The sequence below is a fragment of the Lissotriton helveticus genome, chromosome 3_2, assembly GCF_964261635.1.
Source record: "Lissotriton helveticus chromosome 3_2, aLisHel1.1, whole genome shotgun sequence".
NCBI lineage: Eukaryota > Metazoa > Chordata > Amphibia > Caudata > Salamandridae > Lissotriton > Lissotriton helveticus.
The window spans coordinates 310,630,603-310,657,369 of NC_136062.1; the positions used below are offsets into that span (position 1 = coordinate 310,630,603).

The 26,767-nt window shown below is 44.2% G+C and overlaps 1 protein-coding gene and 1 long non-coding RNA gene across 2 annotated transcripts in view; one reads left to right on the plus strand and one right to left on the minus strand.

Moving 5' to 3' along the window:
- Positions 1-26,767, plus strand: part of LOC144825986 (uncharacterized) — a 316,475-nt gene that overhangs the window by 241,951 nt on the left and 47,757 nt on the right. The gene's annotated exons all lie outside the window — the stretch shown is intronic.
- The window catches only part of METTL15 (methyltransferase 15, mitochondrial 12S rRNA N4-cytidine), a 971,710-nt gene continuing 964,504 nt past the window's right edge, over positions 19,562-26,767 (minus strand). The window contains exon 6 of the mRNA XM_078684202.1: positions 19,562-21,248. Within this exon, the coding sequence (XP_078540328.1) occupies positions 20,803-21,248 (446 nt within the window). The 3' untranslated portion in view covers positions 19,562-20,802. The remainder of the gene's footprint in view (positions 21,249-26,767) is intronic.

A 26,767-nucleotide genomic window follows, 5' to 3' on the forward strand; every position in this document is an offset into this window, starting at 1 on the left:
ACTACATGGCAGAATCATACATCCTGGGAGCAAGACTCTTAGTCATGGGTTATCCGAGAAGGATGATCAGGAGAGCCCAGAAGAGGGCATGATTCAGCCCGCGAGATGATCTTCTAACATCAAGAGATCGACAGGATCCGTCTCTCAAGAGACTAATCTGTGTAACCACTTTCTCGACAAGGAGCAACGCCATAAAAAAAGTAATTAACAGGCATTGGGGCCTGGTGGCTGAGGACATCCAGTAACAAGAACCACCGATGCATGCCTTTAGAAAAGCCAAGAGCATAAAAGACCATGTGGTCAACTCTTTTCTTCCCAGCGACGATAACCCTACAATTCAATCAATGTGGAGTTTGCCTCCAATAAAGGGCCATCACAAGTGTAGTAAGTGCAAAGCGTGTGCAACCACCATACAGACAAAAACATTGCATACAAACAGCAAACAATTGATCTACAGGATTTCACTAATTGCAACTCATCAAATGTAATTTATATAATCTTCTGTCCATGTGGCCTAATATACGTAGGTCAGACACAACAAAAGATCAAGATGAGGATCCTTCAACATCAGAGTCGGATAAGATGTCAAGTACAGGGAGCGTCTTTAGTTGAACATTTTGTTGAGCAGGGCCATACACCTGACCAAATGCAGTGGCTTGTTCTGGAAAAGGCACAACTGGGCCCAAGGGGAGGAAACATCAGCAGTGTCCTTAATGTAAGAGAATTGAAATGGATGATTAAATTCGATTCAATCACACATGGGCTGAACGAACTTGATACAAGTAATGCACAACTAGCCTGCCTGAGCTTGAGATAACTAAGATTGGACCTCACACCCACACAATCTTGTAGTATTCGCATTACCACTCCTGTACTCACGATTGTATGAAACCTTACAACCTGTATTTTGCTACATTCATAATCAATGTCATTTAAGACCCAGCGAATGGCATTGACAAATGTACTGGAAAAATAACCCTTTTGTATTAATATCCAATGTCTTGCCAGAGACTATTGAACCCTTTCTGACAAAATGTATAATAATCTGTTTAGAATGTCCGTTGTATACCAATCAATTGAGTATACCATTTTGTGGGATTCGTCTATCAACATGTATGATTTCTGTCCAATTCAACAAATAGTGGTATTAAACTAACCGGGTACTGAATCTATGAAAGTTTATAATCCCCAGCAATATAAATGAATTGGTATTAAGTTAAACCAGCTGTTCGTTTTTATGAACCTTTATGTGCCTAGCCATGTTAATTAATCAGCCACCATTGTTGACTTCATTAATTAATAAATATTTTGCAAACAATTCCAGGTACTATTCGTTTCGATACCCCATTCCCATCTCTAGATTACGGGCTCACTGAGTATCTTCTCTATGTTTATGACCGCCATGCATGTCACGCACAATCTCCAATGTGCATGATTGAGGCGGATCTTTCCGGTATTTAACACACAGCGCGCTGAGTGGGGGGGTTCCTGACAAACGCGACTTAGAGACCTTGCCGGTAAGACGCTCCATCAAGCGGTCCTTTAGCAAAGACAGGCTTCGATTAGTTTTTAAAGAATGCCCCTTTTGCTACAAATGTCGAGCTTTTTAATATCTTGGGCCAATGATTAGAGCACCCGTTTATTGCATTGGTTGTTATATTTCACAGCGTGACAGGCTTCGAGTAGTTTTTTAAGAATGAGCCTTTTGTAACTAATGTCGAGCTTTCTAATATCTTGGGCCAATGATTAGAGCACCCTTTTTATAACATTGGTTGCTATAATTCACAGCATGGTGTCCATCAGGCATCAGCTACTGATTGTGCCGGTATGACACCTCATCTAGCGGTCCTTGGTTACAATCAGGCCCCAACTAGATGCCGTTGAGATTTTGTAGCAAACTTTCTCTAATACAATGTGATCATTTCACGCTAATTAATGGAGGTTACTGTTAATCTATGTAATGCTGCAGCATTCTTTTGCTGATACTCTCCCGGGTCACCTACACACGGCCATTATTGCAACCCTTGAGGTTTAGACTTGAACATAAGAGCACTTATAATTAACATCACCCAGGCATGGTTGCAGCTTTCTTTTAGGTCCGTTTCTTTATTATTTCTTTTAATAACTGCACGAAGCGATCAATACCCACACTGTCCCATTGCAACCTTCTCTCGGCTCCACGACTGATACCTCTTCCGCGTCCTCTAACATGTTGCCATTTCTGATTTGTCTTTATCACTAATTGCCATATACACACCCACACCAAGTCAAGCCCGCTCCGGCATGATGTGGCTCATACTTGCACTTTAATACCACTACCTATGTACGAGCCCCATGCAATCGCTACATATTTCCTTCACCCTGTGACCATAGCAGGTATCTATGTAAGTCCCACGCATGATGTATATGTGCAACCATACACATGCATTACATTGTGTCTTTTTTAACTGCGGAAACGCTGTTCTCAAACCAATCTCATTTTTGACTGGTTTTCTTAGCTGGTGGTTGTTTCTCTTCCTCCCCAGATTTAATCTCTGTCCATGCCCTTGATTGACTCGGGTGAACAAGCTCTTTAATTCATGTGATTAGTTCAATTACATAGGCTGTATGAAGAAATAGGAACCGGGCGTACAACACAATCCAATCCAGTAAGTGAACAGGCTCGCCACCACGGGAAATTGAATCCTAGACCTGTTTCATTTAGGTTAATGGTCACCTTTATTATTTAGGTGACGCCTCACTCCTGCCTACGCTTGATGAAATTTGGAGAGCCATGGAGCCCCCTCTCTTGTCTACTGATATGCAAGAGGCATCCCTTCCCCCCGCTGTTTCAATCCTGGTAATTTCTTTTAACTTTAGTTTAAAGCTCTGATTTTCTCCTGCATTATCAATATTGGCCATGCATTCATTCAATTCCCCCATTTCTTTTAGGTGTCATCCCCACGCTCTCCCACACCCCACCACGTGTCCTGAAGAAGACCCCAGCAGTAAGGACTGAAATACCTACAGACATAGGGGTCGAAACGTCGACTTCATAGCATTTGCCAATACAGAATTGACAGTGTTTAATTAACTGTGTTCCTAATTGCTATATGGCAGATATGTACAATAACTGTGGACTTTGACTTTCTGGTATATGATGGATTTATACCAAAAGTGCATGTGATTTTTTGTCGCTTCCACTCAACTTTCCCTTCCATCCACTACTTAACATCCCTTCCTCCCCCCTTCCCCTTTTCTCTTTGGCACCGCACATTTTAATGTGATACTTGTTAAGGTGTTTTCTTGCTAAAAAATATATATATATATATTTTTTTTTTAAATGTGTTTTTCCAATGTGATTAAACAACATTGGTAATATATTGTGTTTCTCCTTTCATGTGGTTCTATGACTTGTATTATCAAAAAACTTTTTTTCTTTCCCCTTCTCTACTAAGCCAGTAACACACTGGGACCACTCTTATACATATTGTAAGGTCCTTTGCCAGCCTCTATGGTTCCAACGAAAACCACGTCATCAGCTCTGCTGCACCACTTAACCCCAAGTAGAAACAACACATCTCTGCTGTTGAGTGGATTGGACCCGTCACAAAGACTCGCATTACCTTGAGAACTGCCACTGCGTGACGGATCCTCAGTGCATGCCCTCGTATCTCTCGCATTGATAGCAAAATCAATGACAGACTCCGCATCACAGCCGTGCAACTCCTCAGAACTGACGCATCGCCCTGACTGCGCGATGCATACGATACTTCAGGCTTCACAACTCAAGCCATCGTTGATGGAATCCTCAACATTGACACAACAGGACCTCGCACTGCAACCTCGCCGCATGTCGGAACCGGCGCATGGCTATGGCTGCGTGATGCATCTTCAATGCGGATTCACGCAACACTACGGAAACCAAGATTTAAGGTACTTTGTGTTCTGCTGGCATAATTGAGTACGTTTCGCTGGCCCACACTCCATTGTGGATGGGCTGAGCGTGAGACTTTGTCCCGACCTGCCAGTTTACAACTTTTGGTGGTAATTTCTCAAAAAACTTTAAAATTCAATATATCCGGTTCTACCAATTGTCATTTTGGTCTTGTTTTATTAATTGAAAATCACTCTGTTCATATTATTCTGTTTTGAGCTCCCTTTGTGGTGTGTTTTCATTGTTTTACTGTTTGTAGTGTTGTACAAATACTTAACACATTGCCTCTAAGCTGTTTGGGGCATAGAGGACGGGAGGTGCACCCCACATGCTCTGCCGTTAGTGACCCTGCCTCCTGCCAGCATTGCTATTTGGGTTTGAACATGGCCGCTACAGAGGCTACTGTGGTAATCTCTCCGTTGACAATCCTTTACTTTAGGAAAATGCAAATGCAGCTTCACGGTGGGATGAAAGAGACAGGTGTCAGAGTTTGTTGAAGTCCGCTCACCCAAGGATGGTAAATGGACTACGGAGTGGCACGAGCAGCAAACTTTGCTGCAGCAGGTGCTACTGCTCTGGCAATGCCATTGCCACACCAGCAGAGGTGAGTGCTACCGGTCGCAAGGAGTTGAGCGGGATAGGTCTTCACCCTGATCCTGTTCCTGGTATTGGTGATTACATGTGTTCAACTGTGTGCAGGAACCATTTTATTTAGGAGCACGATTCTCTTAACTTTGCTGGGAGCTGAAACAGCGGTTGAGACCGACTTTTTGTTATTCATGGAGTCTTAACCCCTTCGATGCGGATGACAAAGCCAGCTCGTCATGGGCGTTACCTGCGCTACGCGGATGACGAGCTGGCTTTGTCACAAACCGCGCGATTTTCAAATTTCAGCGCACAGCGGGAAAACCCGCTAGCGCGGTAGCGGTTAAAGAGGGTCCTCGGGGCTGAAGCTATGCCCGATGGTAATAGTAAAGTTTAAATCTAAATGATACTATAAAGCTCCTTTGAAATATGCAAAAGCAGCCACTGCAGTTAGTAAATACTGGTAGAAACTTTCATTCATCTTCATCCCGCTTAGAGGGCGAAAAGGCGAGCCACACAGGCAAAGTTATCTGCTGCTCAGTCTAAACGAGGTTTCCAGTTACGAATGGACTCAAAGTCGCCAGAAAATTCAGTGAGCCCTGAAGATAAATTATAGTTTATAGAAGGGAACTGCGATAGGGGCTAGCAATATAACACAGGAGCAGGTAGCAGAAAATTCTATTGAATTAGTTGTTTCTTCTAGAAGGGTTGAATTCCAAGCTCAGAATAATGGTAATATTGACACACACCCAGAGCCAATTGCTGAATTGGGTTCCAATTAGCCTAAAACAAAATAATATTCCTTATTTACAAAGGTGAAAGTAGTGGTATCTACCCCTATTGCTGCTTCTCAGGATACAGGTATACAAGCTCTACCAGCAGCACAGGCTTCCGCTTCTATGACAAGCCTGGGCTCTTCAAAGGCAGACTTTCCAGATTCCGATATATCATTGCCCCAGGCGCAAAATCTAGCAGTGCAGTACATGATCAATCACAACCCGAGTCAGTGGTGGCACCCTGCCCCACGAGGGGCAACAGCAGCTGAATAAGCAGCAAGAATACATTGGGGCACAGCACAGGCGGTTTGACATTAGAAGTATGCTTTATATTGTTATGGATGAAATAAGAGACTTCAAGCAATTGAAATTGCATCCTTAAATAAGAGACTGTCTAAAATTGAACAAAACATGGTGCAGCTCCCAGAGAGGTTGAAGGAGGCTGAGGGCGTTATTATGAGTTCGGTGGTGCGGCTCCCCCACTGCCAAACCCATATCTGAACCACTGGTCTGATTAAGAGTTTTCTCTTGTCTGGCAGGCGGTTCATTGGCGTTCCCAGGGTTTTGCCTATGAAATAGGCACCACAATGGGAACATCAAAGGCACTGCTGCAGTCCATGTCATGCAGGTACTGGTGTGCATGCACACAGGGGGGCACATGGCGTGAGGCACCGGGAGCCCTCTAGGGCCTCTTTTGTTTCCTCACCACCACCCTTTTCATGGCAATTGCACCACCATGAAAGGTTTGCTACGTGAAAACTTGTAATATACTTGGCGGGGCTGCAGCGGCCCTGCCAATCATATGGAGGCCTCAAGACCACTGCGCTACCACCAGGGTTCTCTGATCCCTGGGGATTGCAGTGGTCCCAGGGCGGCCAAACCCCCTGGTCGTTATTGGGCAGTCAGAAGATCGCCACTGCCATGCCCAGCGAGTCTGGAGGTTCGTGGAACACAGACTCGTAATAAGCCCCGGAGTCTAGAATTTCTGAACTCGAAGATCAGGTTACTACTAAACAGGAAGAAGTTAGTCAGCTTCTTGAGCAGATCTCTTTTTTTTTAAAACAAGATCGAGGAGCTTGAAAATCACTCACAACGCTCAAACTTGCGTATAATACGCGTTCCAGAGGGATGTGAGTGTCAGAAGGTTCCCCAATGGTTTGATTCATTTATAAGAACTCATGTGCTGCCTGAATACGCGGGTATCCCGCCATAACAAAGGCTCATCAGGTTCGGGCCAATGTCTTCCCAGCTCGAACTTTCCATGTACCACTCTGGTGAATTTCTTAGATTATGAGGTAAAGGAGAGCATCCTAGCCAAGGCAATTGAGAAAAACCAGTTTTCAACACTGGAGATATCGAATTGTCATATATTTGCATATATATCAGTATCAGCAGCTCATCGTCAAAAAGACTTCATAAAAATGCTGGACTTGTTCAGGTTGCAAGGGTGCCCAAGCCTCTAATGCACAGCAGTCGAAAATCAAGGTGCTGGTTAAAGAGCAGTTTCTTTTTTTTTTACTAGTCCTATAGAGGCTCAGGAGTTCCTACAGACGGTCTCTAATCAATCTTGAATGATTCTCTGTTCTTGTCATGAAGTTGTTGATGAAGTCAGTGCTCTGTGTGTGCTTGCCAGGACTGGTGTAGTTGACAGGGACACCATGCTCAGTTTTTTTTTTTTTACTTGCATACTGAGCGTGATGTCAGTTTCAGGGACAAAAGGCTCTGTTTTTTTGTTTTTTTTACTTTAGCACTGAGCGCAGCGCCTGTTACATGGACACAGGGCTATGTTTGCTTTATTTTAATTTTACTTTAGCACTGAGTGTGGCGCCCGCTTCAGGGACACTATGCTCTGTTTCTTTCTTTTTTTTTTACTTTAGCATTGAGCGCTGCTTCTGCTTCAGGAACACCGCGCTCTGTCTTATTTTGTTTCTTTTTACTTTAATAGTAAGTGCGGTGCCCACTCAACGGACACCTGCTCTGCCATAGGAATCGCTTTTGCAAAAGTTTAGACTATTGGTATTGAAAACAACAATGCCTTTTAATCTTATGAAAGGCATTGCCATTTACAACACCAATAGCTCAAAATCAAGCAATTGCGAGACCTATTGCATTGTAATTGCTTGTTTATACTTGTCATATGCTGGGGCAGTTCTGGGAAAAGCTTTTCTCTGCTACTTGTCTTGGTCTTCAGGCTAAGATAGTTCCAGAAGCTTGCTTGGCATTGTTTGGGGTTTCTAAGCAGCGTCAGAGCTCCAGCATTGGCAAATGGGGGCAAATGTTTGTAGCAATTTAATTTTTGCTTGCTCACTCCGTAATACTCTAAAAATAGGCAGGGTTCCAAAATACCAGGGCTGGCTTGAAAAAATGCTCAGAAAGTTTTGTATTCACTGATGCTAGCCTTCTATTATTATATCTACTTTGGATTACAATTACCAATTGGTTTTCCCGTACTCCGTGGTATCGGAGGCCGCCTTTGCTAATTTCAGGGGCTGCATTCGAGATGTGGCGTGCTGGATGAATACTAACAAACTGAAATTAAATGCGGGAAAAACGGAGGTCATCTTTTTTGGGAAGGGCGCCCGCCCCCCGGCCGAGCTCTGGTGGCCTGCCGAGATGGGTCCAGCACCGCTCCCCAGCACAAAGACCAAAAACCTGGGGGTTATGTGGGACGATGGTCTATCCTTTGCCCCCACATACAGCAGGTTGTTGGAGGCTGCCTAAGCAAACTTAGGAACTTACGGAGCTTTCTTCAGCTGCTCCCGGAGGGATGCCGAAAAACGGTTATCCATGTCATGGTCACCTCTAGGCTTGACTATGCCAACAGCCTCTATTTAGGCCTCACGAAATTTCTGCTACAACGGTTGCAAACCGTTCAAAATTCGGCTGCAGGACTGTTAAGGCATGTTCCTTTTAAGCACCACATCTCTCCACATCTGCGCTTGCTACACTGGCTGCCAGTGGCCAGCCGGATAAAATTCAAGGCTCTCACTCTGGCTTATAGAGCCTTACACGGTACATGCCCGAACTATCTAAAAACACGATTGCCTAAATATTCTCAGGCTAGACTCCTCCGTTCCAACCGCCTGGTTCAACTTCTCGTCCCTCGAGTCAGAAGGGCTCGCATGGGTGGGAGGACGTTCTCTGCATGTACGGCACTTCTCTGGAACACTCTGCCGTCGGGAATACAACAGGCATCCTCAGAATCTAGTTTTAGGAGACTGATGAAAACCTGGCTTTTCACGCAATAATCATAATTCCTGCTGCTCTGGCTCTTACTGTTCAACTAGCGCCGGGACACTTCCTCCGGAGGTAGCCGCTCGCACTTTATAAGTCTCGGTATTATTATTATTATTACTACTTAAATGTCATTTTATAAGTATAGATCGTATTAAGCACGATAACACTTCACTTTTCGTCTGTACTGTATTTTTGAAGTCTTTACGCATGGACTGTTTAACATCAATTTTAAGATCGTGTCTACACGTACCTACTAATTGTTGGTGAATTTATATCTATTGCTGCTATTCAGTTTTGACGAGACACACAATGTCACTTTAGTCAGTGTTACAGTACGAGTTACTTACCTTCGGTAACTATGTATCTGGTAGAAACGATTCTAGCCACAGAGTCCTTAACTTAGAATGATCCCCAGCCATGAGACTGATTCCGGAAAACTTTTCTGCCACAGCATCCCTGCACGCCGGGTGGACGGACCGCGTGACTCTGCCCTGACTTTGACCGCGTTCGTGACGTCAGCGAGGATACATAAGTCCCACCCCGGCGCACCTACATCACTTTTTTTCTGAGAACTTTTCCACGCCTCAACGCGGAGCCATCACAAACGAAACGGTGAGAATACTGGAACCAACTAGACAAAAGGGAAAGAAATGAAAGTTGAGGAAAAGCACCATCCAGAATAGTGCCAGGCACCAAGGCAAGGAATGAAAGAATAGAGCACAGCTACTGCAACTGATGGGGTTCTTGTGAACTTTGGGAAGGGTATAAATTACTGGTAAGCGAGGGGATTTTACATTCAGAAAGTTAAGTTCCTTCTTACTTAGACAACCTTCAGAGCAGGCCTGGGATGTTAGTTTCTGAATTGTCTCTTGGATTTCTTTAGTGGGGTTACCGGGTAATCTTTGGTAATGTTCAGTGTTGCCGAGTTGGCGTAATACTTCGGCTTTATATGCATCAGCCTCCTGAAGCACAATGCCACCGCCCTTGTCTGCACTTTTTATCAACAAGGAGGCATTAGTCTTAAGTGTATTGATTGCTTCCTTTTCATGAGGTGAGATTTTGTAAGGAATGTACAATTTCTTGTTCTCCAAGTTGGAGAGATCCTTCAATACTAATTTTCCAAAGGTAATAATTTCTGAGGGTATCATCCCAGCCGAGGGTGCAAATTTGGAAGGAGGGCGAAAGGGGGTGTTTGAACTGGTAACAGGTAATGGATGGAGTTGGAAAAAAGCCTTTAGACGTATTAGCCTGAAGAATCTTAGGAGCTCGGTTTGTAGCTCCATGAAGTTGGGGCGAATGGTGGGCACGAAGGACAGGCCTTTTTTGAGGAGTTAAGCGCGTGTTGATGCAAGTACGGCCCAGATCGGCCCTATTATCTGAGACGTACACCAGTGCCTCTCAATCGCCTGTAAGCGCTCTAAAAACATTTTGAGGCTCTAGTATTCACTCACCCCTTTTCCTTGCTCCTGTGTGCCGTAACCACCTTTGACCTTGCCCCAGAGCCGGTCACTCACTTACGATTTCACGGAAATGTTCCGCCTACATGCTACCCCTAGACAACCCTATGAGCTCACCATTTTTCCACCATAACGGTCACAATTTCCCCCATGCATACCGATTGGTTGTTCTTATTTCTATTAATGCCTGCATCATAGCATTAAGCTTTTAAAGCATCATCGCAATTATTGCTAATCAAATGTTTTCGAATGTATGCCACAGGTCACAACTGTCACCATTTTCGAGTCTTAATCTTTCGCACCAATGTTTACACTTTTGCATAACACTGTTCGAATCCGAATACAGTGTTTGTCTAAAACCATTTGTGCGCCCCTCTTAACACTCTCATTGTTTGTTAATGATCCAGTTTTTCTTCTCCCTTCCCTCCTGTTTTCTCCCAACAGGCCGTAATTGTTAACTCCAGGCAAATGTTATATTTATGTCCTGATGATGATCCCGTATAATTTTGAGCAAGGGATCGAAACGTCGACCTTTTCTAGTGGTTTCACAACCAACCATTGTGTATAAATTGTTGTGTTATTCCACTATTGGCTATATTTACTGGAATACTGATTAACAAGTAGCCATTTTTCGCTCAGTCTTTGCCTGAAAAAACCCTAATTGTTGTTTGTCACCCCCTCCCCCTAGTAAGGTACAGGCTTGTGCCCTACGACAACTGTTGTTGTTCTTGATATTCATTTTTCTAGTTCTTAAAGCTCTCATAAAATAAAATCCATGTCCGGCTGGGCATTGGAACCATATAGCAGCCTATTGTGGTCTATATGCTATCTTGTCTCAGTTCTCCCTAATTGCGGAGGACCCCGAAAAACCAGTAGCAGGGGCACCAGGCCTCCCTCCAAGGGCCTTGGCCGTGGACCAGAAGAACTGGCGGGCGATGCTGGGTGACAACCAGCAACCAGTCGAAAAACAAGAGGAGAAACAAGTAGGACGAACCAAGTCGTCAACCCAGGGAAATAACCCTTCTGGACACCAGACAGAGTACCAGGCCAACAGCAAACCAGAGGCAGAAACACCACCCAACGACGCAGCTGCCCAAGAAAATGCACCAGCGACATACAGCAACACCAAGGAAGGGCAAGGAACCCACAAGGGGAAGTCCACCCCTTCCCAGTGTAAGACAGGGCTATCCAATAGCTACAAATACCCCACGTAGGGTAGGACACGGCCCAAGAATTATGGGAACCACTCTTAGGGAAGAAATCCTGCATCAAAAAACACATTCGAAACCCTGTGGCAAAAACCACAGAAGGCTTAGTATACGGCCAAAAAGAACACTCTTTCCAACGGAGGCTGAACCAGTAGCCAACTCAGGGCCCGGAGTGCACAGTATCCCTCACAGCAAGTGTAACGTTCAACCCACATCAGATTCCAGGAGCAGTGGGATAACACCTCCCACTAAGACCCGGAGGATCAACAAACCACCTACTGAGCGGGAGGAGGAGGAGTACGGAGCCCCGCAAGAAGGCTCTGAATGGTGGAGTCTGCATGAGTATTGAACAGCAGGACCCGTCAAAAGGGAGGTCGCCCAGACGCTCTCTAATATTTTCAGCGAAAATTGCATCGCATAGTCAGGCATGGCAACGGAGAGCCACAGAAGTGGCATTAGCACGGCCAATAGCATCAGCAACATCCAAAGCCGCACGAAGAATAAACGCGGCCTACTCTCTACCATTCAACACATGGCCCGCAGATCAGCACGGGCACCCTCATGAGAGAAATGAAAAAGAAGGGACTTCACAGAATCCCACAGAATAGAAGTAGCCCTGGTCAACACACACAAAGTGTTAAGCGCTCTCAAGGCAGTACTGGAAGAAGCAAAGACATAACATCCCCATGAATCTTACCACCGGGCCTCCCGAGATGGAGGGAACACCACCACAGGCAAACACGGATAGGCATTTCACAGTAGAGCGTCTTGAGTAGAAGGGTGGAAAAAAAGAAAGACCGGGTCGTGCGGAGCAGGACGATGGCGGTGCAGTAGTGCCTAAGAAACCAGATCACCTGTGGCCGGGCACCCCCAGGTCCCCATAAGAGAATTATGGAGTGAAGCTTCAAAAGGAAGGAACAACTCCCGTCCACCAGAGCCCTGGTGGAGAATCTCCAAGATGTTGTCTTTAGGGCATGGAGTGACAGGTTCACCCATCCTCAGAATACCAGCAGCCATTGAAATAGCCCGAACAAAGGCAACACTGGCCTCAGTAGGGCGCCGCAGAGGTGAAATCAATTCCTCCTTGGGTGACGGTTGCAGACTGAGCCGCCCATCCCCAAGTCCAGGGGGGAAGCGGAGGAGGAGGATCCACAGAGAAATGAGGGACCTGAGGGGCCTTAGGGGAAGGTGTATAGAGCGGTGGAGAAGCCAGCCACGAGTCACGGAAAGAAGGGTTTGAGGATTTTGGCCGTGGGGACGGCAAAGAGCCTTCTCTGGAAGATGCCAGTGAAAAGGCAACTACATGGCGCCCTGTCTCCGGGGAGGAACACACCAATAGATGACGGACTTCAGGAGAGAAAGGGACCTCAGGAGACAAATCCAGAACCTGCCGCCGGTGCGGCTCCGTGTGGCCCGACTCCTGCCACCATGTGCTCAGCATGAGGGTGGGGCGGGGTCGGTGCCAGAACAGCGAGGGATCAGCGTCGAAACGGTGGCGACTCTGCCTCAGATGGAGCAGCCGCCCGCGTCGAGAACCAAGGGGGACTCGAGAAAGCACCCTAGGTCCCCGCCTCTACCCACGACTCCACCGTAGCCAAGGAGGAGGGCCCCTGGTGCCAAACCGGTGCTGGCTCGGCCTTTGGTGAGGCAGCTGCCTGCTCAGAGGACCGAGGGGGACCCGGGAACAAGCCCGGAGTCCTGGCGATCACCTGCGACACCACAGGGAGCCCCGTAGGGATTTGCAGTGAGACAGGGACACTAGGCGCCGAATAGGGGTACCCCGAGGGACCACACCCCGACGACGCCACTCTCCTAACACCTGGAGCGGAAACCTTCAGCGTCGGCGAATCCACGAAAGTCTCCGTGCGAGGCAAGGGATCCGCGGACATCTCAGGAGGTGGAGAAAGGGCCAAAGAAGTCTGCAGAGCCGCAGCGTAGGCTGTCATTTGGGATCTAGTTGCCTCCGCGGCGGGGTACGGTGGGTAGGGAGGCAACAGGCAGACGTGCACGTCCCGGGGGAGATGGCTCCCGCTGCTGAAGGAGGACATGGTCTCGGAGACAAACTGAAGGACCTACCAGCCGGTGATCCGCGCCCAAGGGGCCACTGTGAAATATGATGTTGCAGATGAAACCGGCGGTTCCTTGCTTCCGAGGTGGGAGACGGACGCTGAGAGGACACCGACCTGGATAAACGCGCTGACAGCAGCTTCATCCGGTGCTCCCACTGTAACTCAGGCTTCAGGTGCTGGCAGGCGTCTCAGCTCTCCGAGTCGTGGTGCTCACCGAGGTACCACATGCAAATTGGGTGAGCGTTGGTCGCCGACATAGGACGTGCACAAGGGGGACACATCTTGAAGCCCGAAGGCATTCGCACACTGTTCCACTGAACGGCAAGCGTGAAAAAGGGATAGAAGGCCTGAAAACAGGCCAGGGCTCAACCGGATCCGCGTTCCACACGGAAAAGAGAAAAAACTGACATAGGCGCGCTGGTGTGGGACTATCCTCACTGACGTCACGAACGCGAACAACGTCAGGGCGGAGTCACGTGCTGCCGTCCCCCTGGCGCGCAGGGATGCTGTGGCAGAAAAGTTTTCCGGATTCAGTCTCACGGCTGGGGATAATTCTAAGTTAAAGAATCTGCGGCTAGTAGTCTCTACAAGATAGTGATGTATTAATAGTGCAGAATTTTATGTTGAGGCTCGATTCAACTAAATAAAAGAAAATAAACATTGCCTCTAAGTTAAGCCTGACTGCTTGGTGCCAAGCTACCAGGGGGTTGAGTAAAGATTAATTTGGGGTTTGCTTGTGCCTTACCCAGGCAAGGATTGTGGTTGCTGCTTGACCAGGGCTCACACCCCAGTCAACCAGTAATCCAAATTCTCACATCAGCCACCACTCAATCCTGGGTATCCTGGGTATACATGGGAGTGGGCCAAGGCCTTACGGTCTCTGAACAGGTCACAGACAGTAGGTACAATCCTTTTCAGTTAATCCACAGGTCCAGATGTGTTCTGGTGATATGTGTGTATGGTGTCAGTTTTGTAGAATTCACTAGTTAAGGGTGACCCCTAGAAACTCCATACCAATAAGAAAAAAAATCTGAGAGGCAACCCTACCCACTTTTGCATCACATATTGTCTACCTAAAGTAAAACCCAACATGGCAGCATCCATATTCACTTGGATGTGGCTGGTGTCTCAGCCAGGAGTATGTTTACGGAAATGAGCTATCCCCTCCTCCTCAACCACACCAGACTGGCCTTGCTTCCACTCCCACCCAGCGGGTACTAAGCTGGCCAAATTTGGCACTGAGAACAAAGGCCTCTCTTCCCAATATCCTTCTTTACACTTGAACATGAATGGGGAGGCCTCACCCTGACCCCTTACTAGTTAGTGAAGTTTCTCAGCCCTCCCGAGATATTCTTCCTGAGCTGAGAATAGTCACATACATCAAACCCAGGTCTTGCAGATAAAAGGCATAAACCACTGTTTCTGCTCTGGGAGCGGTATCCACGCCTCAATAAGGGAAAGCATTGACAGGCACCGGCTGCTGGTAGGCTATTGCTAATTAGCCATTGGAGTTCCAGGCAAAGTCTATCTTTTGTTTATGTTTATCAGAAATCCAACTTCGCTGATTGGATTTTTAATGAATATTTAAAACCGTGTTAGAATCATTTCTAAAGCCTATCTCATAGTTTAGTTTGCATAAATAATATTTTGTCCTAGCCTCCGTCCCCAGGATCCACAAGACCAGAACTGGTGGAAGATCTTTCTCTTACCTCACTGCCAAGACCTGGAACACCCTGCCTCTCCAACTCCGCAACACTGACGCAGTTTAAAAAGGTCCTCAAGACCTGGCTCTCCGAATGCTCCTACAGCCTGAGGGACCCCCCTAGTGCCTTGAGACCCTCATGGGTGAGGAGCTGCGCTTTATAAGCCCCCGATTGATTGATGGGCCCTACCTTGTGGTGGTCTACAAGGCCTACATAAGGGTGACTTATTTAATATATAAAAAATAGGCTTCTTTTTTGTGAAAAGTATTAGTTTGACAGCTCATCCTGCATTCCTAAAGCCATGTTTTCTTTGTCAGCCTTATGGGTGGTACAACATGTCGTTACCATTGGTCTACCTTTCTATACCAAATAGCACAACCTTACTTGAAAGCTAAATACAACAATTAGGAGTTAGCAAAATCTGTCATGTTTTAGGAGCCAGAGCACTTTCACTGGGGCCTGAACAACAGCACCCCAGTGTGCAGAGTTAAAGAATCTAGCAGTAGGAGACCACAACAATAGGAATGACCATGCCTGAGAGGAACTTTCTCACACCCTGGCACCAAGGTAATAATTTTAGTAATACCACTCCTCAATAAAGCATGATTTATCACTTGGCCTTCCTCCCATAATTTTGCCGAACTTAGACTCTACTTACTTAGCCACTGCTGACCAGTGCTAAAGTGCATGTGCTCACACTTTAAAACATAGTGCCATAGGCTTATGTCATATTTAATTTACTTACAGTGCCCTGTTAAAGTTGTCCTACATGTACCCAGGTCCTCTAAATTAAATACTACTAGTGGGTCTGCAGCACTTATTGAGCCATCTACTGAAGTAGCCATTTAAACACATCTCAGCCCTGCCATTGCAACTGCCAGTTCGACGAGGCAAAATACATATTTCGCCAGGCCCTAAATAGCCCACAGGGCAGGTTGCAGTGTATTTAAAAGGTAGGACATATACTTATATGTTTTATATGTCCTGGTAGTGAAAAACTCTTACACTTTCACTGCTGCAAGGCTTACCTCTCCCACAGGATAACATTGGAGCTACCTTGTTACATTTAACAAGCTGTAATTTCCAAGGTAAATTTCAGGTTACCAGTTTATAGTCTGCTCTCATGGTAAAGTCAGATTTTAAATAACATTTTTGAAAAATCTACTTTTAGAAAATGCACATTTTTCTGCTTTAGTCATTCAATGCCTGTAACCTCTTTATGGGTCCCATGACTAGGTGTAGCTGACAGCTGAGCTTTCTGTATTCCTCCTAGACAACCACATTCAATAGAGAGCTCAGGTGTGCCTGGATGGGCCATCACTGGTAGGAAGGGAGGGCGGAGCTGGGGACAGACCATCTTACACTTGAAAAGACTGTGGCCTGCTTCCACACAAAAGGCCAGAATACCCCTGAAGTTAGTCTGGAGCCAGGGCAGGGAAGGTAGAATGCCTAGGGATTTCAAAGGAGAACCTCTAGAACAGTGGTCTTCAAACCCTTTAATGCCACCCAGTGTGAAAAAAAAAATCGCACCTCCCTCAACATTTTTTACAATTATTCTACTAAATTGGCAATATTTAAATATGTCTAGAATTATTTGAACATTGCAGTTGTTATGGTACCGTTATAAAAACACAATAAAATGCATGATTGCCAAACATACTATTGTGGTCAAGCAGTTTCTTACTAATTGCAAAAGTTTTCACAATGTGATTATTAGAAATGGGGGTGGGGGTTTTGAAGAATATTTGGAGTCCCATCCGTTTTGACACATTCTTCCAGCCAGGATATCAATAACAAAACATTATTGTCATGGATATCTTGAGAGCAGCTTACTGCTGCTCCATTTTTCCACTGAAAACAAAGCACTGTTATCAGCAGAATGCTTCTTTTGGACAGAGCCTAGAGCCCTCCTGGGATCACTTGAGACCCCCTTAGGGTAGCCAGCCCCCAGTTTGAATACCCCTGCTGTAGAAGCTTCTCCCACCTTCAAAAGGAAGGGAACGAGGTACAAATATTGGACCTAAGACACTAACTCTTCAGTACATTTCAGTATACTCTGACAGGGAGATGCACTGTTGTGCTGCTAAAAGGACTGCCACTCTGTTGAACTGATCCAAATGACTGCTGCCCTGCTATAATGACCTGCTGCCCTCCTGCCTGTCTAAGAAGGACTACACCTCTGGACCTACATCTGTTGAACCCAGGACCCCACATGACTCCAAGGGCTAGTTGGCTGGCCTCCTGACTACAGCCTCAGGGACAGGAGGCTCAAATAACCTTGAACGCAGCACCTGGATTCTGCCATCTGCGATTCTATCCCCCAATCTCTCTGAACCACTTGAAATTGAATCAAGACAAAACGGAAATCCTCCTAATTTCCAACAAAACGGAGAACCCCCAAGTCGCAGACTGGCAAAAAGCAATTGATGCTCTCAACAATAATCTCTCCAAGGCCGCCTCCGGCAAATCGCTGGGAATCACCCTGGATCCTAAACTAAGCATGGTCAAACACATCAAGAACACTGCTAAGAGCGCTTTCCTCAACTTGAAACAACTCAATAACATAAAAAAGTCATCCCGACCAACAACCTCAAACAAGCAACTCGAAACCATGTACTTTCCAGATTAGACTACGGGAATGCTACCCTCACAGGCACAGCAAAATCTCACATAGCTCCCCTACGATCAACTCAATGCAGCTGCAAAAGTGGTCACTGGAGTAAAAAAATACAACCATATATCGCCCGTACTCATAGTTGAAATGGCTTCCAGTTAAATTGAGAGCCAGTTTCAGAACTGCCTACCTCACGCACAAAGCCCTCCAAACAGGGAAACCTACCTACCTGGCAGCCAAACTCTCGAATGCCGGTCAGACAAGGAGCCTCAGGAGCTCCAATACTCAACTACTCATCCCACCGAAAACCCGCAAACAAAAAACTGCAGCTAGATCCTTCTCCGGAAATGCACCCAAAATATGGAACTCCATCCCAGTCCATATCAGGACGCTCCCCTCCTTTCTAAAATTCAAAAGGCAGCTCAAAGACCTCTACCTCAACCGTTCCTTCCCAAATGGATAGATTAAAACCTAAATTCACAATCGTGCACACCACTGCACCATGACACTTTACAACCAAATCCTCTACCACACTCCTAGCCCGACTCCTCCTCACCACCCCCCTGGATCGGAAGGCTGCGCGGCCTGTACAACTGTGTTCACTATTACGAGACTATGAAACTTTCCTTCTATCCTCATGCAACGCGCAAAGGCCTCCACTGCACGCGGTGGTTTCACTGCTATAATATGTGTTTTCCTTTTTACAAAGTGTTGTGAAGCGCTCCAATACCTTCGGGTCTGGCTAGCGCTATATAAAACTCCTTAAAAAATAAATAATCTGCACTATTTTTACTAAAGTTTTTAAACCTGCATATCTAGGTTCTACGGATTGGAATTTTGTCGTTTTGGTTTATTTTTCTGTGTTGTGGAATCCTTTTGTGGTCTATTTTCGCTGTGTAATGGTCTAAAGTGTTGCACAAATAATTTACAAATTGCGTCTGAGTTATGTTATGTTATGTTATGTTATGTTATGTTATAACAATTTATAATGCGCTCAGCGACCCCAGCAAAGGGGCATCCCGGCGCAAAAGCCTGACTGCTCTGTGCCAAGCTACCTGAGGGTTGAGAACAAGATAATTTAGGGTTTGCTTGTGACTTTACCCTGACAAGGATTGTGGTTCATGCTTGAGTAGGGTTTCACCCACATCAACCAGTAACCCAATTTCTTACAAAAATGTATTACAAATCCAAGTGCATGATGAATTACAAATTTAGGTAAATGATTTTTGCATTTGCACTCGGAGCCTGATTTGACTTAAAAAAGAGACTATTTCTTTTTCAGTTAAGTCAGTGCAATTTTGGTATTTTGATGCAGCATGAGTACAGTAAAGCACTAGAGACTCACTATCGACAAAACAAAATAGGGCATTTATTTATTTATGAGTACCCTGTTAAATTATAAGGCCTGCCCATGCAATAATCAATTTATTAAACATACCATCTGTGATAGGCTGTCTGTCTGCTCACTAAGCACGCACATGGGTGCACACGTGATCATATGTAACCAGTTCAGATCATCCTACCAGCTACGCGGCAGTGGGCTTTAAGTTAAAAGATAAGCACTGACAGCACTCAAGTACAATATTCACAAACATTATATGGCAAAAAAAGGTTTTAGATTTGGTGTACTTGACAATTCCTTATCTTGTGTAACAAGTGATTGTTCTACAAAGAAGGAGTTTTTGCTCCAGAGAAAAAAAAAATAGGTTGGATCCTAACATTCTACGTTTTTGGATCGTGCCACAGAAACATCTTCCTACGCGATCATCCAGGCACTGGTAGAATCTTCAGAGTTAGGAATCATCTTATTGCCATGGTATTTTGGTACTAACAACACAGCCTGTAGGACATTTTAACATGTCAACATTACAGCTAGAAGTCATCTTGGCATTCTAAACAGACGTTCTGTATCCTAATTCGCAAATGTTTAACTATTCCTTTGTCATAGACCTTACATCTTTTTGGAACAAAATTGAGCCTGATTTAAAAAAATCAATTTTATTAGCATGACTACAATTTTATTTGGTCTACGATTCTGAAATGTAATCTTTTCTGCAAACATTATTACACTTTTTGATGTTAATAAACTAGCTGCTATTGTTACCATTCCATAAAATTCAAAATAACATAGAAATAAATATATTTTATTCAAAATGATGACATACAATATGCCCCATACATAGACTTGAAAAGAATATCGATATACAGGTGAATTCATAAAGTTTGCGAAATGCTGGACTCCATAATATATTTCTATTGCCTAATGTTACAAATGAAGAATTACAAGAACTAGTTTGGTAATGTAACCTGATTGTGTCTGCCTTCTAAAATACTGAAGCATTAACTTCTATCTAACTTATAGCGCGGGGACACACTAGTTAGTGTAACCAGGCGCTCTATAAATGTAATAACAATAATAATGTTTAAGATACATCATGTGGCTTTTAGTCTCCTCTTTCCATTCCCTACCATCACCCCCTTGTTGTGTTCATTTTAATTAACTTTAATTATGTTTGTTGAATATATAGTGTAACCTGTAATGGAAATGACTACTTTTTAGCTAGGAAATTGTCTCTGACCTTATATTGTGCACTCTATGTTCTATGTATTCCATTGCTAATTGTATGATAAAATCTTCAAGATATTTAACAATGAAAAACACATCCCCCCCAGCCAAAACGGACAGCGCTTGAGGTCGATATTTAACTGTCTAGTATTGCCAAACCCCGTTGCTATAACATGAATATACCTGATAGTCCCACATGTGTTCTACTGTGCGCCTTCGTAGCTTGCTTATGTGGCCATTGTATCTTTTGTTTGTTCAAAACGCAATAAAAAGATTTATAAAAAATAAAAAAAATCTAAATAAACAAACAATGAAAAACACTACACTTGTTCTGCCAGCTTTAGCCCAGTCTAATCTATTTAAAATATGAATGGAATGGAGTATTAAGATTACTCACCGCTAGCACTGGAAAACAGAAATACAATAAACGATATAAAATGTGTGTGTTTATTATAGATTTCAAGGAACATTAATAACTCATTGTGCGTTTTCAGTTGGTGACGTTTGTTGGGATATTAACATACTTGACAACTTCTAATTATGCAAGCTAAAGTAAAACGATTTTATAGCCACAATCAAAGATTAGGTCGTATTTTATATACTTCCAGGCACATTGGTATTTGGAGGAGTAACGCGTCTTTATTTAAAACAAATATATGTAGTTTCCATTCCTACAGCTTGATAGCTGCGCGAAGCTTGGCGGATCTGCCTCTCGGGTTGTCTTGAACATCCTTGTCCTGTGGGGTTCTCAGCTTCTTCTGTATGCATGTCCACCTTGTGTTGGGGTTTGGGCTTGAGGTTTCCTCCTGATCGTCCAGCTCTTCATGGTCCTTTAGTCCACGATTTATCTTCCCTCTAATAGACAGGTTGGGTTCTTCTGACATGTCTATGCCATGAAGGAACCTCTTTATGATGCGGTCTTCTAATGAGTGGAATGAAATGGCTACAAGTCTGCCTCCAGGTTTTAGAAACTTCTCTGCGGTTAGGAGCCCAGTGTACAGCTCGTTCAGCTCATCATTGACGAATATTCGCAGCGCTTGGAAGGTTTTGGTCGCAGCGTGTACTGGTCTCTGGAGTAGGTCTTTTCTTGTGTGCAAGGCTGTAGCTGGAAAAGCTCCTGCAATGTGCAAAATAATGATGTTATGACAATGTTGCTAGCATACAGGATATTTGTGCTACAAACAGAATACATTATAGTAATACATCTATTGTTGTTGAAGTGGACCAACATATTATACTATCATCTGACTAAGCAAAAGTTGAAAAAAAACAATAATACTATAGCAGACATCTGTGACTCCTTGACCTGGAGTGGGAAGACGGGAAAACTGAAGCAAGGCAAATCCATACTCAAGTGTTTGCATCTGGCGGCCTTGGCTCCCCCTCAAGCAGATAAGAGTTACATGTGAGGCTGGAACTGAAGCTGGAAAACCACTAGAAGCAACGCGCCAAGCAGGGACATGCGCCAGGTTTCTGCTGTAAAGAAACATGGGTTCTCTAGATAGGAGCTGCATGAGGTCATCTAAGAAATGCAGATGCAACCAGTCGTCTTACATAATGGCAACCCGGAAAACCCGAAGAAATGCGAGACGTTTACATGCAAGAGGATAAAGGGATCAAAGATCACATCTGTGACACACCGTACAATCCTGATGAATGAAGGCAGGTGTGAGGTGATATACACTTTCTAAGAATACAAAATTACTCTGACATGAATAATCAAATAAACATGATGCAAAGGAACAAACACCAGCAAGCCTGGGAGGAGTTGTTCACAAACAAAAATCAAGGTAGTGGTGCATAAGTGTTGAATATATAAAACGATTTACCCAAGTATGCTAAGTAATAGCCAAGAGGAAACCAAAGGAGTTTATACATTGACTGAATCATTACAAGTTTGTGCACGGAATGTATCTGTGGATACCACACGACTGAGCGCTGTGAATGCACCCACGGACTGTATGAGGTTGGTTCTTACAAACAAGGTGCATAAGATGTGCCGAATGCCAGCCCTCTTTTAGCATGGAGCCCCAGTCTCCAATTATTTGCTACATTTACAAATCACGTTGGCATCTCAGGGTTGTTGTTCTCCGGTTGCACCGAGACTCCAGGAAATCCCAGCAAGTGCTAAATATTTACAACTTCCCCACCAGCGCCACAAAAATGGCACTGGAAGAAGAAGGTCGACGTTAAAGCCCCTGAGGCCTTGGGCCTGGGAAGTATTTTTTGTTTTTCTGTGACAGAAGGTCTGCATACCTTCTCGGAGCAATGTTGGCCTCCAGTACTAATTGGGCATCTTGTGTGGCAAGCACTTGAAGGGGCACACATAAGGTTTCCCAAGATAATGAGCAATGCATGCTCTACACGAGTAATTACATTCCTTTAAGACTGCTGAGGCCTTCAAAGGGCCCCAAGGTCGTTATGCCAAGGCTCACAACGTGAGTGTACTAAGATTTCCCAATGCGCCTGCAACTAGATTTCGATATGTGTAAAACCGCCGATGTAATTAAACATCTCTGTAAAATTAAAAACTTTTGCTGGTGAAAACGAAAACTTGTTATTCATAAAAACAGACCAGCAGTGGTGATTAAAGGCGATGAGTCCACAGAAAGGTTGAAATTTGGCGATACTCGAGATGTTGAGACCCTATTCACTAGTCCCCTCGACTGGATAGTAACTGGTAAGTTAATAGTGTATCAAGGGGTGTTTGTATAGAGTTCCACAACTGTTGCTAAATACAAAAATGTAAATCAACAACAATCTTAGAAGGTTTCGAAGACATATCATAAATATTAACAGAATTCACGTGCTGACAGAACCTGCCACTGATTGATTACAAAGACACCAAAAAATAAATGTATTAAATAATTTACTTCTCTCTAGAAGACCCTTAATAAAGTAACAGTGTAATACATAGAAGCTAGTTGTATACAAAAGTGGCTATAATTTTCTTGTCACATGCTACCTCTGACATCACTGCTCACCTATAGTAAAAAAACATAACGCTACTCATTAATTGACAAGATGGTATTATGGCATTTTTTGAAATGCTAGATTTTATTACATTAGAGGGGGAACCTTTCTACATGTGACCACACATTCTTAACAGAAGTCGTATTTGTAGGCGACTTGCAGTAAACTGCTTTAAGTATTTTGTAAAAAAAAAAAACAAATACAGACGCCACATACCCATGTTATTTTTCACAGGAAAGAATCTACAACAATTCCACAAATCCGCAATCATACTTTCGTTGTTTTAAGCCCTTTGGTAGAACAATGACGGGGTACGCATGATTTATTATCAATAAAAAGCCCTCTATTAAAATGCCCTCTGTTATAAGTTATAAGTTATGCGGAAATTCAAAGTAATCACATAGTACGGTGACCTCATCAAGGAAGTTATCCTTCAGCCTCTTTCCTCTGTCATGGAACTTCTTTCTCCACGACTTGCAGCAAATACCCTTACAATGTACACTTCCAGCAAGCAATGACGCTATATACACTGTAAGAAAACTAGAACAATGGGGGTCCTTTGAAGATAATTATGTGAAGATGGTACACAGTGGCTGTTATACGTGTTTTCTAACACCCCGTGCTTTTCTTTCCTTTTCCTCCTGTTTAACTTAGAGCGTTTTGATCTCAATAGGTGGAATAGTCTCAGTGGGTGGCAACTGGGTGTTGGCTGTTAAAAAAATGCCTTCTATCTCATGGCAGGCTCTTGCATGGCACTTCGGATTACACCTTGTTTACAAAATAAAGGGTACTACAGTTGGCAGCAGGCTATACAACAACGTTGAGACAGATTTCCCACAGGAGAGCTCTCCTTTGTATAGTTCAATCCTGATACACTGTTTCCACAGTTTTGTAGTGTAAACTCCTAACATTTATCGCAGGTCTGTTCAAAAACTAGAATGAACATAAATTGCTTCTAACTCCTTATTGCAACAAGTGCTAAAAGAAAATGACAAAAGAAATGTTACTTCCAAGCAATATATCATCGACTTAGGGGTCAAAACCACCAGGAGACAGAAACTGTTACCCTACATAGGAGTCAGGAACCATTGCTGAATGTCATTGCCTTGGACCCAGACACATAGTATGTCAGCCCCAGGTAAGGAAAATAAACAATGGACCTGATGCATAAGTAGTTAACGCCGGATGCATCACAGCCTTTGCTTTCTTGTTTTACTAAAGCAAACTCTAGTGTTTGAAGTTTCATTAACAAAATCAAAAAAACAGAATGCCAAGCCGGTGAAAAACATGGCACTCACTCTGTTTGTACCTGTTCCTTCAGTGCACCAGCCATGCTGGTGGATGCAAGGACGGTGTAGAGATCCCCGCAAACAGCAAGTAGTTCTAATCATGGCACATGATACTTTGCCTGGGAAATGGACACAAGAGCCTGCACTGATTAAGGGGTCCGGCAGAGTGACCCACACATGTCTAAATTAGCCATTGAGCTAAGCCAAAAAGTCTTTAAAATGATACATCATGTACAGACCAGTAGAAACTCAAATACTGTGTATACATGAAAGGATCTTATATGGTAAAGCATAAAATCAAATTATGAAGTTGGAAGCTGACCTTCTTTTGGCAATAGGTGGTCCACCCGAAAGGGTTGGTAAAGTACAGGAGGATCTTGAGATAGCCAGACTAGACTTTAGAGGGAAGTTGGACGAGAAATGTAGGGCTCATTGGTTAAATAAGAATATGGAGAACTATGAATACGGTGAGAAGGCTGGCGCCTTGCTGGCATGGAAGGCTAGAACTGACCGTGTTAAAAATAACATAAGCGAGTTAGTTATAAATAGCAGTGGGGATAAATCCACAGATATAGAGGACATAAAGAACTGCCTTCTCTCCCTCTTAATAGATCTCTATAAGGAGGACCTGAAACCCTCAAAAAATCAAATACAGACCTGGCTGAGTACTAAATTTCTATCATCCCTAACGCAGGAGGATAGAGACCTTCTAGACTCCCTGATCTCGTTGGAGGAAATAAAAACTCAAATAAAGTTATCTAAAAATAAGAAAACAGTAGGTTTGGATGCCCTCCCAAATGAGGTATACAAACTTCTGGAGGATGAGGTAGTGCCAACATTAGGAACCTTATTTCAGTCAATTTATAGTCCAACAGGGCAATTTCCCAGCTCATGGAGAGAAGCGACCATTGTATTAATACCTAAACCTGGGAAGGATCCTTTGAGAGCAGAGTCCTATCGGCCAATCTCCCTGCTAAACTCCGATTATAAAATCTTTATGGGTATCCTGGCAGGGAGATTGGCCAAACTGGTCCCTGGACTAGTTAGCTCTGTTCAAAATGGGTTTATGAATGGACGCTTCATCCAGGAACAGACACAGCTCCTCATCTGTAATATTGATCTGGCCACAGCAAGATCCGAACCCTTGGCGGTAATCGCTTTAGACGCCGCCAAAGCGTTTGATAGGGTCTGCTGGTCCTATCTTTGGGAGGTTCTGGAAGTAATGGGCGTAGGTTCTGTGTTTATTCATACCCTCAGACAATGCTACCAGGGTGCCTCTGCAAAAATCTTGGTAAATGGGTCGATCACTTCGAGCTTTGAGATTCAGAGGGGAACTAGGCAGGGGTATCCTATTTCCCCCCTGCTGTTCGATCTATATATAGAGCAGTTGGCCCAAGCAATAAAGCTGGACGATCGGATTCTCCCTTTTAAATCTCAGCAGTATGCATCAAAAATAGAGCTTTATGCGGATGACATTATTCTCTATACCAGCGATCCAGCAGTAACAATGCCAAGGGTCAAGACCCACTTGGGGGAGTTTGGCTCAATTTCTGAATATCTAGCCAACTCCTCAATGACGGAGGTAATGTGCTGGAATGTAACACTCTGGACGGGGCAGATCAGTACAGAGGTTAAGTATCTTGGCATTACCATAGTTAGCGAGTTGGATAAAGTTGCCCAGTTGAATTTGAAAAAAGTCTGCAATGAATTAGATTGTTTGTTTGTAAGGTGGAAGTATCTTCCTCTGACCATTTTTGGCTAGGTAAACTTGTCAAAATGACTATCCTCCCCAAGCTGACGTACATCTTTAATGCTGTTCCCCTGAGGTTCCCCAACCTGATATTTCGAAAATACAGGGCAAGATCGGGAGTTTTATATGGGGAGACAAAGGTGTGAGGTTGTCTTGGAAGAAATTGAGGCGGAGGTTGGTCAAAAGCTGGTTAGCTCTCCCAGATAATAGTTGGTACCTGGTAGCATTTCAATTTAAAGCCACCCGGATACTCTTGACAAAACCCACACTTTCAGCTTGGGTGCTTTTGCTTAGTGAGCTGACAAACAACGAAGAAGAGGGCAGTACAGAAGGGTTCCTTTATAAATTTGGAGCACCAACATTTTTTAAGAAAGTGCGCCTGAAGGTCCTGAAAAACGCATTAGAAACTTGGTGTAAAGTAAGGACTAGGTGCGGGATAGGGTACTATTCAGATCACGCCCTCATTTGGGATTCCCCGAGGACTTCTCCCTGCCTTAAAGATGGATTGACTGCCCCTATTAGGGAAGCTGGAGTTTCTATTTGGTCAGATCTGGGGGATGTTAATGGGGTGCATACGTGGGAAATACTGAGAGCAAAGATAGGCCCTGGAATATCCAAATTCAA